The 12,063-nt window shown below is 41.3% G+C and overlaps 1 protein-coding gene across 6 annotated transcripts in view; it reads left to right on the top strand.

Moving 5' to 3' along the window:
• LOC139658252 (rho guanine nucleotide exchange factor 9) overlaps nt 1-11,401 on the top strand; it is a 43,508-nt gene extending 32,107 nt beyond the window's left edge. For 4 of the 6 annotated variants that reach the window (XM_071536333.1, XM_071536332.1, XM_071536337.1 and 1 more), the window contains 8 exons: nt 27-227; nt 2,162-2,341; nt 3,508-3,740; nt 4,890-5,019; nt 5,128-5,259; nt 6,934-7,177; nt 7,681-7,749; nt 9,896-11,401. In XM_071536333.1, the coding sequence (XP_071392434.1) occupies nt 27-227; nt 2,162-2,341; nt 3,508-3,740; nt 4,890-5,019; nt 5,128-5,259; nt 6,934-7,177; nt 7,681-7,749; nt 9,896-10,071 (1,365 nt within the window). In that variant the 3' untranslated portion in view covers nt 10,072-11,401. Of the gene's footprint in view, nt 1-26; nt 228-2,161; nt 2,342-3,507; nt 3,741-4,889; nt 5,020-5,127; nt 5,260-6,933; nt 7,178-7,680; nt 7,773-9,895 lie in introns of all 6 variants that reach the window. The other 2 variants (XM_071536334.1, XM_071536336.1) reach the window with 2 other exon arrangements.
• Nucleotides 11,402-12,063: the final 662 nt, after the last annotated feature.

Raw genomic sequence — 12,063 nt, 5'->3', positions numbered from 1 at the left:
GTGTGCATGTGTGTTGCCGTCCTCAGCTGTGGGTGAACCAGGAGGATGGGGGGGTGGAGCCAGCCGAAGGGACCAGTGAGGTGCAGAACGGCCACCTGGACCCGACCAATGACTGCCTGTGTCTGGGCTCGCCCCTCCAGAACCGCGACCAGATGAGAGCTAACGTCATTAATGAGATCATGAGCACAGAGAGACACTACATCAAACACCTCAAGGACATCTGTGAGGTACTAAACACGTGCACACACACGTATGCACTGCTGTCCCAAGGCGCGCTTTAGAGTCACACCACAGAGGCAGCAGCAAAGGTACAGTAACTGGTAAGAAAGTGAGGCATATGACAGAAGGATCTGGCAGAATTTGATGGTAGGCCAAGGCTGCCAACTGTCAGTGTGAGACACATGCAAATGACTCTCTCACGCTTTCAGACCCAAATTTGCCCAAAAACACATTCTCTTTTAGTTAGATATGAAATCATAGGATGTCAACTGCACTCAGCAGTGGCAGCAGCCTCACTGGGAGAAAGCTAGCTATTCATATCTAAATGAAAATGAAACAAAAGCCTTGGCTCTGGCTAGTGGTATAAAGTCATTTATATACCAGCACAGTACATTTCAGTTTCAGTGGGATGCAAAGGTGCATTTAGTGTTACAATGTTAACAAATGTTAAGATAACGTTAATTGCTTTTCATTTTTAGCATGGCAAGACTTTTTTAAATGCCCAGGTCATTTTATAGTGGTTATGTTCCTTTTATCTTACAGTGCTTTAACTTTAAGTGAAAGAAAGAAAGAAAGAAAGAAAGAAAGAAAGAAAGAGAAAGAAAAGAAAAGAAAAGTGCTTTACAATTATTGTCATTATTACTAGTAGTAGTAGTATACAGCTTAACATGAATTTTAAAGTATTTTGAAGCTGTATATGTTTTGGTAATTAATAATAATAATATGGATACATTTTGGGTTATAATGAATTGGGATTTGTTTTATGTTTTCATAAATTATATTGGAATAAAGCATTTAATTATTAACCGTTTCATTCCTTAAATTCTGTGAGCTACTATACTTTATCTCATTTTGTGTAAATGCAGGTTTCATCTAATTGTGAATTTCTAGAACCTATTATGGATGGACCTGGTTTTCCATAGCATACTACTAGTCCACTGTGTAGCTTATTACATGCATAGGCCTACATGTACAGTCCAGATATGTGGGAATTAATTGAAGCAGCATTCTATAAGGTTTTTATATAAACAGTTTTATATAAAATATAACAGTTTTATCAGTGTGAATATGATACAGTTAAAGATTGATCTGTCATTCCTGCTTGAAACTCAAAATGACATTAGCAAAGTATGTGTTTTACCCACATAGGCTTGCATTGTATGTGTCAAAACTAATAGTGAGAAAAAGCATTGATATGATAATTACTTCACTAGAAATGTTCATGTTCATGCTGCGAAAGTGTTACCATTTTGCCAAACAAAGAAGATGCCCACTATCTTAAAATAGCATAATTTGTTTTAATCTTGTGCCATCAATCATGTTTAAAAATAGGTATCACATTTTTCAAATGGTGGATATCCCAATGTGGAACCAGACTTTATGAATCACTGCTTTCATCATGATTATTTTGATTAAATTTGAGTTCAAGAAGGAAAAAAAAAGGTTGAGTATGTTTATTTGCACTTTCACTTACTGACATCGCAGAGGCAACAGAGGGAATTCTGGGTGGTGGAGTGTGAAATAGCAAAGACTTACCTCTCGCAGAAAAACTGGCTGCCAGTGTGCCAAAGCTTCAGGGCATAGCTTTAATTAACCACAAGAATGGGACCGCCAAATTGGGGCCAAAGTTAGACCTCCACAAAATTGTTTTTGGCCCTTCAAAGGGTTCTAGAGAGTGATATTTGTGTTGATACAAATTAATTATATTTGACGAATTATTTTGGCATAACTTGTTTACTGCCAGGCATTAACAAATATAATGATGACGTAAGACCTAAGAAGCTAATGCCTACTTGCTACATTTCTGGGCCCCATGGCCCTCCAGCCAATCACATTTCAGCACCAGGCGCTCCATGTGAAAAAGTTTTGGCACCCCTGTACTGTATCATCTTTGGGCACCTAACCTTAGTTCTAAACTAAAAACTAAACCCTTTCGTTGCAGGGCTACCTGCGCCAGTGCAGGAAGCGAGTGGACATGTTCAATGATGACCAGCTGAAGGTGATCTTTGGGAACATCGAGGACATCTACCGCTTCCAGATGGGCTTTGTTAGAGACTTGGAGAAACAGTACAACACAGAGGAGCCCCACCTCTCTGAGATCGGACCCTGCTTCCTAGAACACGTGAGTTTAAATAGACACACACACACAGTGTTGGGTACGCTGCTTTGAAAGCATAGTTTTACAAGCTACCAGTTACTTTGCATTATAAAGGGTTTTAAACTAGCACAGCTACCCTCAAGAGAAATATAACTTTGTTAACTGAAGTTACTTAGAAAAAGTCATTCAAACTGCTTTGCAAAAGGGATCGTATCTACATCTGCAATGTCATATAATACAAAATCACATGACTGCAAACAATACCAGGATATTAACAAAAATTGTACTTTATTTAAAGTAAAATAAAGTACAACAAATGTTCACTGTGTTGCCCACAATCCAACAACTGCCTGCAAGAATATAAAGTCCGGACGTAAATGCAAACCAAATAACCCATCTGAGTTCATCACAGGAAGGAGTTCAAGGAATGTTGAATTTATTGTCTATATAATGTCGATCACACTTCTGACATCTGTCAACCACAGAAGTAGAGTCTGGACCTAAACCCAAACCAAACAACCCAGTTTGTGTTTTTCACAGAAAAAGGTGGAGGGAATGTTAACTTTGTTATCTTGAATGTAAACTTAATGTAACAATAAATAACAAGCTTTATAATGAGTAAACTAAAAGAAAAAATAATAATGAAATGGTGAAAAAATGCAACTTTGTTCTTTTAATTAACTTCTCAAAACACTATCCAACTTGAAATTTAGTTGAACTACCACCAAACTACTGCAAAATGCAGTTAAACTACTAGTTTAACTTCATGTGGTGAAACTCCCTCCAACACTGCAGGCACACACACGCACACACAGTGATGTGATGAGTCAACTTGCCTGGGTGAGAAAAATCTATAGCTCTTTGAGTACTTACACTTTCTTACACATGTAAGCACATGCATACACATACACACATACGTATACACACTCACACACATATTAATTGCTGCACACTCATGCCATGACCATGTAAAGAACTGACATAGTACAAAACTGTATATAATTAATTCCCAAGGATTTTCCTTTATTCAACCCACTTGAAATAAAATTCAGTTTAAAAAAATGAATAGACTCATACACACTGTCCATATTGGCATGCTTCTCCCCAGTGTGTTGTATTCAAAAGAAGATTCATGTCTTCTTGCCTCTTTCCCCTCTGATCATGTACCTCTCTACACCTTTATCCCACAGCAAGATGGTTTCTGGATCTATTCAGAGTACTGTAACAACCACTTGGATGCCTGTATGGAGCTGAGCAAGCTGATGAGGGATGGCAGGTACCAGCACTTCTTTGAGGCCTGTCGCCTCCTCCAGCAAATGATTGACATTGCCATAGATGGCTTCCTGCTCACCCCCGTCCAGAAAATCTGCAAATATCCACTCCAGTTGGCTGAGCTTCTCAAATACACTGCGCAGGAGCACAGGTACTGTATGCTTATTCCAGGATCACACTTAATTTTTTGAATGTGTTACTGTCTGATGGAAGTTAATTCATTTCAAATGAGAGCGTCCATTACTGATGCATCATTCCATTGCAGATGCATTGCGTTGCGATGCAGCTGTTGCAAGCATTGGATTTATTCTACTACTCAGTGATTATGCATGCATGAACTAAAAAAAAACAGTTTTTTACCAGCTCTCTATGAAGAGAGGAAAACATTTCATCACTGAGTTGCAACAAAAATTTATGTTGTAATGCTACAATCGATAACCAGATCAAATCAGTTTCATCTCAATAAATTGCCATGGGATCGTTTCGTAGAACTCCCTACATAGTTTGTACCAACATAAATGCATTACAGATTAAGTATGAACTCAGCCTCACGTTGTACAGATTACGTATGAAATCGGCCTCACGTTGGTGCAAACATTCTCCACATGTTGAACGTCCCGCACACAAGCAAATTACACAATATTATAGACATATATGCTCTCTTATGCACACACACACATACGCTTGCATCCAGATGTGCAAACTCAGGCACGCAAACCCACAGACACACAGTGTGAGTGAGGCAGCGTGTCTCCGCCAGCTCCAGGTCATTCACAAACCACACGTTCCCAGCCAGAGAGGGACAGGTGCCAGCTTTCCCAACTGGGCCTGCCAGATCACAGTGTTTGACTGTTAGAAGCTGTGCAGAATCTGCCAGATATAGGCCTGCTCTCTCTCACACACACACACACGCACACACACACACACACACACACACACACACACAGCATTGTCACACTTGCACACACATATGCACATTATCTTCCACAGCCAGGATTGGATGCGTAGCACGTCTAAGCCAGAAGGATAAACCGAGCTCAGTTAGCTTAGAAGAGTCAGAATTAACTGTGGAGAGAGGCGGTGGCTGATTAGAATTAAATAGTGGTATGTTGTATTGACTGTGTTCCAGTTGAGTTACTGCTGTTACTTGAGTTTATGACCTCTGTCTTTAATAGGCTGTGCCCTGTCTTTCACTGCTGCAACATTATATCCTCCTTTTTTAATGAGTGGCCTGTCTCCAAAGGCTATAACTTGGGCCTTTAATACCCCAACAGTAATAACGTGTGTGCTGTCTCCATAGTGACTATCGCTACGTGGCAGCGGCCCTGGCAGTGATGCGGAACGTCACTCAGCAGATCAACGAGAGGAAGAGGAGGCTGGAGAACATTGACAAGATCGCCCAGTGGCAAGCCTCTGTTCTGGACTGGGAGGTATTGGTTGTGTTTGTGTGTTTGTGTTTGTGAGCGGTTGCATATTCTAGTCCAAGAATTATCTCTTTGGTATCCCTGAATTCATTCATGAATTGTGTGTGTGTCCAGGGGGACGATATCTTGGACAGGAGCTCTGAGCTAATCTACACAGGGGAGCTGTCATGGATCTACCAGCCATACGGACGTAGCCAGCAACGAGTCTTCTTCCTCTTTGATCACCAGCTGGTCCTCTGTAAGAAGGTAAATCTCCCTCTTTCTCTCTCTGTCTCCCCCGCTCTCAATCTTCTCTCTCTTTCTCTCTCCTTTGTTCACTTTCTCCCTTTTATCCGAGGACTTTGTTAGGTGAAAACAAGCTGATAAGCTGACAAGCGCCTTCATCTTCTGTTTTTAAAAGTTCATCATCGTGCATCGCGCATCATCGTATACTGGTGGTAGGGACATTCTGAGGACTTGTGAGAAGACAATTTGACTTCTCACAACCTTACTCGAGAGCTGCAAACATATTACATAATATGAGCTGCAGCCCCCTCAGTGAAAACCTGTCCAAACACTCAGCGCCTGTCACAAAATGGAGCCGTGATAGTTTGGGCCCTAATGCACCAAGGCTTTGGTCTCCTGTCAGAGGGATGTTCACGCTTGGCTGGATCGTACAATACATGCACACAGAGACACAGACACAGAGACACACACACACGCGCGCATGCACACACACAGTAACAGTCATTGCACACAAACACACAACATACAAAAGGACACATGCACATCCTTTCTGCCTTTCTTTCTGTCCTCCTGTCCTCCTCTCTGTCCTCATCTTCTCCCCTGCTATCAGCGCTGAACATCTCTGGCACCAGGAAAGTGCAGCAGCGTGTCTGTCGACCACGACATGTGTTAGCGTGCTGTTAACATGAGCCTGCCTGTGTTGTTCTGTTCTGGTCCACTCAAAGAAGATGGCTCCAGGACACACTTAATTATGAATTCCACGTCTTTGTTCTGCGTTTCCTTCTGCAGGATTCTCAGTACAACATGTGTACTGGCCGCCCTCAGGGTGTGTTTGTAGTGCGTTGCATGTTGCCTTCCTTCTTTTTCTCTCATCTCTTCCTTATCAGCACAGAGATGCAGATTCATCTCTGCACGCTCATTAGAGGTTTGGCTCAGATAATCTCTTCTTTTTTGTCATTTTACCTTCTTTAACCTTAACATTAGAGTGTGGTTGTTATTTGGCCCCAATGTAATAGACTAAGATGGAGATTGTTTTATGTGGACATGCAGCGTCTCATTCCTGCAAATAATGGTTATGTTGCAGTACTTCCTTAAAGTCTATTTTTGTGTTAGGTGTACTGGTGCAGCTGATATGAATATGTGTAAAATAACTATTTATAGTTGTTTTTGATTATTGCTTTGTGTATTTTATGAAAAATATTATATCTCAGAATTGACCAATCTAGCTAAAATTGCCATTTTCACCTCTGGTGCCTCACCTTAATTCATTTGGGAGCGAAAACTATGAAAGCAACCCATAAGTTTAAAGAATTTCAGATAAGCATTGTTTTTTACTGCAATTCACACACACTCATTCAGCAGCACTGACCCAATCTAACATACAGTCATTATACAGGGTTTCTCTTATACTCGCTGCTGGCAAATGTATCTCATAAGTGTCACTGTTAAAATGGTAATTCCTACCATTTATTTTTCTGACATTGTAGTGACAAGCAGATGTGCCGAGGAATATCGCGTTGAGGAGTGTGTGTGCGGAGGGTGTTTGTAAGTGTGTGTTTGGCAGCAGATGGAGAGCGTTGCCTAAGACAGATTCTCAGGATACGAAAGAAAAGATGCATTCATGCTGACACCTCTGAGGCCCAGCACACACACACACACACACACTAATAAACATCATCCCCACCTCTCCCATAGGATCTGATTCGCCGGGACATCCTGTACTATAAGGGGCGCATCGACATGGATCGCTATGAGGTGCGGGACGCCATAGACGGGCGTGACGATGACTTCAATGTAAGTGTGAAGAACGCTTTCAAATTGTGCAACAAAGACAGCGAGGAGATCCACATCTTTCTGGCCAAGAAGCTGGAGGAGAAGATCCGCTGGCTCAGGGCCTTCCACGAGGAGAGGAAGATGGTGCAGGAGGATGAGAAAATCGGTTAGTCATGCACCTCTCTGCGCCTCCCTATTTGGAAAGCATTAGTTTCATTCACAATGGGCATAGGAGCTTCAGTTATGTGCAGTATTTGCTGCAGCACACTACAAGGAGACTTTACCACAAAACATATAGCCTAACGAGAGTTCCCCACAAATACCACTGAAATGTAATATACAGTAATTCCATGTACTGTACATAGAATTATTTAATTATTGTTGAATTATTACTGATTATAAATTAAAGTCTCATTGGATATTTTCGTTCAGTCTGTATAATATAACGGTGTGTTAGTGCTGTTTTATAAGAGCAATAAGCCACTTGACAGCGTAATTTTTGAAAAGCAAAAGCATTGCATTGTGCTTAACAATGCTTCTAAACTGTTTGAAAATCACTGTAAAGAACGGGTTCTCGTGGCTTATTGATTAAATTTTAGCCTTTTGCACATGCACTACAGGCCTGCATGTGGAACATTAATCGAATGTGCGATATTGTGCGTTGTTTAGGTTTTGAGATCTCTGAGTACCAGAAGCGGCAGGCGGCCATGACGGTGAGAAAGGTGACCAAACAGAAAGGTGAGGCAACAAGAAGATATCAGGTGATTTCCCTTTTCTTTTCCTCGCTGGTGTGCTCTGTCTTCTCATCGCTGTTTACTCTTCCCTTACCTGCTCTCTTTTTACTCTCTACACCTTTTAAACACACGTACTTTGTTTATGAATGAACCTAGACTAGCTGTATACTAAATAACTTAGAAAAGTGGATTTATGTCTTTCCAGTATATTACTTTGAACATTTGGTTTCCTTTGAGTTAAATGTCTCTCAGCCCATATATGAAGATGACTTGATTTGATTTGTAAAACAGCTGTTAAGCATCAATGAAAAGACAGAGGGCTGTTTGCATGAAGTATGAAGTTTAAAGGGCAATACCAGTGTTTATGACATGTGGGTCCTATGTCTTCCTTATCTTGATACCATTTTAGTACCTCAGACAATTGTTTGGAATCTTTTTGCATTACTGAGCTGTTAGGGGAGGCTTTTTGTGCTTATCACTGCCATTCACATCTAGTGTATCTACCTTAAACACCCCGAGAAACCCGCAAAAATCACCTCTTTTGGGAAAATACCATACTTACCTCTGAGGTGCCATTTTTTGTCAGTAGTTGCTGCATTATGTCTTCATACAGCATCCAGCAAGTAAGAAGAGAAGCCTTTCCTTCACATTGTGTGTTCAAGCACAATGGAACAACATGACACCTTAAAGGCTGGGAAACATAAAGGTTACCATGTCATTTTCAGCAAATATGGTCTTTTTTGTGACTTGACAGGTTGTTTAAGTTATGGTTTAACATCTGATACACCAAAATACTATGGCAGTGATCAATTTGCCCAATGGCCACCGACTATCTCAGTAATGGCAAAAGATGCCAAACATGTTAATCGAGATGTTTGCCCCTATCAAGGCAAGAGAGACAAAGGACCCACATGTCAAAACTGCTGGTGTCATCCTTTAAGATATAGCCATTTTAGTGCCAGTCTAGATGTATGTACATTTACCATTACTTACTGTTGTTGCTATTGCCAGTTTCACAATAAGCATGACCATCCATTAAGGTATTAATTAACCAATGACCACTGCTGGAATGTTCTCTCTGACGTTAGGATCCCTGTAGATGTCTGTCAGAAGTATATGTTGTGTGTTTCTAAGTGCTGTATGTGTACATGGCTGGCACAAGGTGAAGTACTCTCTTGAATTTCAGATTCATTTATAGATTTCATCTTGAGAAAGAGGGCCATGTTGTATGGACATGGTTTGAAAATGATAAAGGTATATGCATTAGAGTTCTACTTAGAGCTAGCGCAATAAGATGCCATGGCAACTGCTAAGCAGCATTGGGAGCTGTTGTGATTAGCGTTGGCATTGGAGCATGCAGTCACTGTTCAATCTGTTTCCAAGCATTATCTTGACTATCCAAGACAAACAGGTTTCACTAATACAAATATCGAACCCTTCCTGCTAAACAGTGTTTGGGAAAAGACCCTTAACAAAAGACACTGTTTTCATCTTGTTTTTCCCAAGATGCCATGGCAACTTTTGAATATTTCATCTCCAAATATTGATTGTACCTAGTTTTTAATTACACTAGCATAGTTGTGATGCTTGTAGACTGTAGTTAAACTACATTGTAGACTGTAGTTAAATGCATATTAACAGCTTTCTGTTGGATCTATTTTTGCCACTCTTGTGTTCTCAAGTCTTGAGGGTGCTATTCAAACAAATGTGCTGTCAGCAAACACGGAAGAACAATGTCTTTTGTCCAAATGCCTGGTTTCATCATTGTATCAGATGTAATCCGTTGGTTCTCTTGTTTGCCTGCTACGGAGTTTGTTTGAATAGCGTCTTTAGTCTCCCTTGTGTCATTACTAGAGCTGAATTCCACTATCTACCATTTCAGCTATCATCATATGATCATACTGTATCATATATCTCAGGTTTAATATGCAGGAATGTTAACACACTGACTATTCATTATGTATGTCTTTGTGCCTGTTTTTTGTGGAAGCATGACTTGATGTTGTGTTGTAGTGTCTGTTCCTGACGCAATACTGACGATGTTTCCTCTTTGCTATCCACCTCCTCTCCTCCTTTCTCTTTGCTTTGTGCCCTGCACTGCCTCCTTGTCCCCCCACACCCCTCTTGCTCTATTGCACCTGCCTTCCCAGGTGTAAACAGGTGCACGCCCCCCTCATACCCGCCCCCCCAGGACCCCCTCAGCGCGGGGCAGTATGAGGTAACGGAGGACATGGCACAAGGAGAGGTTTTTGAATTCAGTCAATCCAAAAGAGGCCAGGCTCCTTTCTGGCAGAATTTTAGTAGATTAGCTCCATTTAAGAAATAGAGATACACAGACTCTTCTGAAGGACCAGCTATTTTTCTTAGAAGCACTAAACATCGGATGATCATGTCCCATGATGAAGAAAATATAAAAACACACATACACAAGAGACTTTGAAGTAAAGGACCAATGTTAATATAGAGTGTGATTGGAAGCAGCAAGAGGACTGAAGACTTGGATTTAAAAAAAAAAGAAAAACAAAAAAAAAACTTTACAATTCCTGTATGTTAGTAACGTTTAGTTATCATGCTTCTCCAACTGAGTCAACTGTCATGAACTCTTTCCCTCGGATTCTGCAACGCCCATAATCATGCCATCTGAATGTCCTGGAGTTATTGAGATTGTTTTATTCTTTCATTTCAATTTGTCATTTGGAAAGGAACGCAAAGTCTTGCTATCCCTTGCAAGGCCAAGCCGGGTCATTCCTAGTAGTATGATTGTGTCCAGAAGCTGAGATCTTGCTGTGCTGCTATGTGAGATTGCTTGTTGTATTCTTCTGAATGTGTGGAGCTTGAGTAATGACAGGCCTCGGCTATGGGCTGTGGCGTCTGTGAGGCTCTGTTGTCAGCATTACCCTCGAGTTAGATCCGTTCTAGCACTGATCACAGACTGGTTAGACCATCTTTTGCTCTACTGATGTCTGTGTCTGGATCTCCTCCTCCCTCTCAATGTTTCATACTCCTCTTTCCTCACTCTCTAGCTCTCCTGCACTATCTCCCTCTTTCTCACATGCTGGCCCTCTTCACCCGGTCTCACGTTTTCAGTGTAGTCCTCTCTCCATCGCTCTCCGCATCCCTCTCTTGTCCTCTCTATCTCTCTATCCACCTGCTCAGCCTCTGTGAGTCAATGGTTCTCGGAAGAAGAGGTTTGTCCTCTTGGAAGCCTGCCATTAGTCGTGATATGACGGGTCAGGGAACAAATCAATAGCCGTAACATCAATGGAACATTTACATCATTTCACCAACCACTTTTGACAGGGTATTCATATCCTATCAAGCCGAGGGGCTGCGGGTTGCGTCTCATGGAGAGCTTGTCGTTCAGATGAAACAGCTGGGAGCTGTAGATAGGCAGGCTGCGGTCTACCTGCCTTGTGTTAGAGCCCCTCCCCTCTCCTCCCCTGAGACCACCCCTGTAGCACTGTGCTGGCAACTCATTGGGTATTCGGAAAGAGCACAGCCTACCTCTGGAAATCCACTGAGAACTAAAGTGAAGTTGATGCATTGACCAAGACCTAAAATAACGTCTTTTTTTTTTTTTTTGAGTCAGCTGTAAAAAGACTTCTTCGGTTGAGTTAATCATTTTTGTATTGCTCACACTGTAAAAAAAAAAAAAAAAGCACAGCCCAATTTCAGTCAGAGGAGTACTTTTTCCTTGTTTGAGTAAGAGTGCTGCACAAACCTGTTCTGTGAGGTATAATGGCTATTCCGGTTATGAAATTGACTTGCATGCAACAACGTGAGAAACCAAAACAAGGTGAAATGGTCAAACAGTAGCATTAAGTTTGTATGAAGTGGACGACCATTTGAATCAGTTGGGTTTGTGAGTCAATACTGAATTGTGAGTCAATGTTGTAGGGAGCCAGGGAGGAGAATTCAGTCTGTAGCACGCAGGTTTTCTCTGACAGATTCATGCATCTCGAAATACTGCAGCTTCAACCTTGGCACCAGTGTGCCTCCTCCCTCTCACATTGTTGTCCAGATCTGATCCATGTTCTGGCAGTCAGCATTATATTGTTTAGTGATTTACTATGGAATGAGGCCTGTTCAGATTGGTTTGTTTAATCAACAATGTCCCTAAAGCTGCTGTGTTCAATGAACGAGATCATGCCATAGAATCCCATGTTACTTAAACAGAGGTGTTAGACATGTAATGCAAAGAGTGGACCTACCAAGAAGAAACTGTCAATTTACACACATGAAGGTGTATTATTTTCTACAGTTGGAATGTAAGTAAAACATCTGTCCATGGTGTGTGATCATATTTTGACCTCAGAGT

The sequence above is a fragment of the Centroberyx affinis genome, unplaced genomic scaffold (assembly GCF_046629955.1).
Source record: "Centroberyx affinis isolate AG114_WGS23_722 - 3 ecotype Tasmania unplaced genomic scaffold, CSIRO-AGI_Caff_v1 ptg002858l_1, whole genome shotgun sequence".
Classification (NCBI taxonomy): domain Eukaryota; kingdom Metazoa; phylum Chordata; class Actinopteri; order Beryciformes; family Berycidae; genus Centroberyx; species Centroberyx affinis.
Note: the sequence above shows the minus strand (reverse complement) of the source record. Positions and strands in the feature narration are given on the sequence as shown.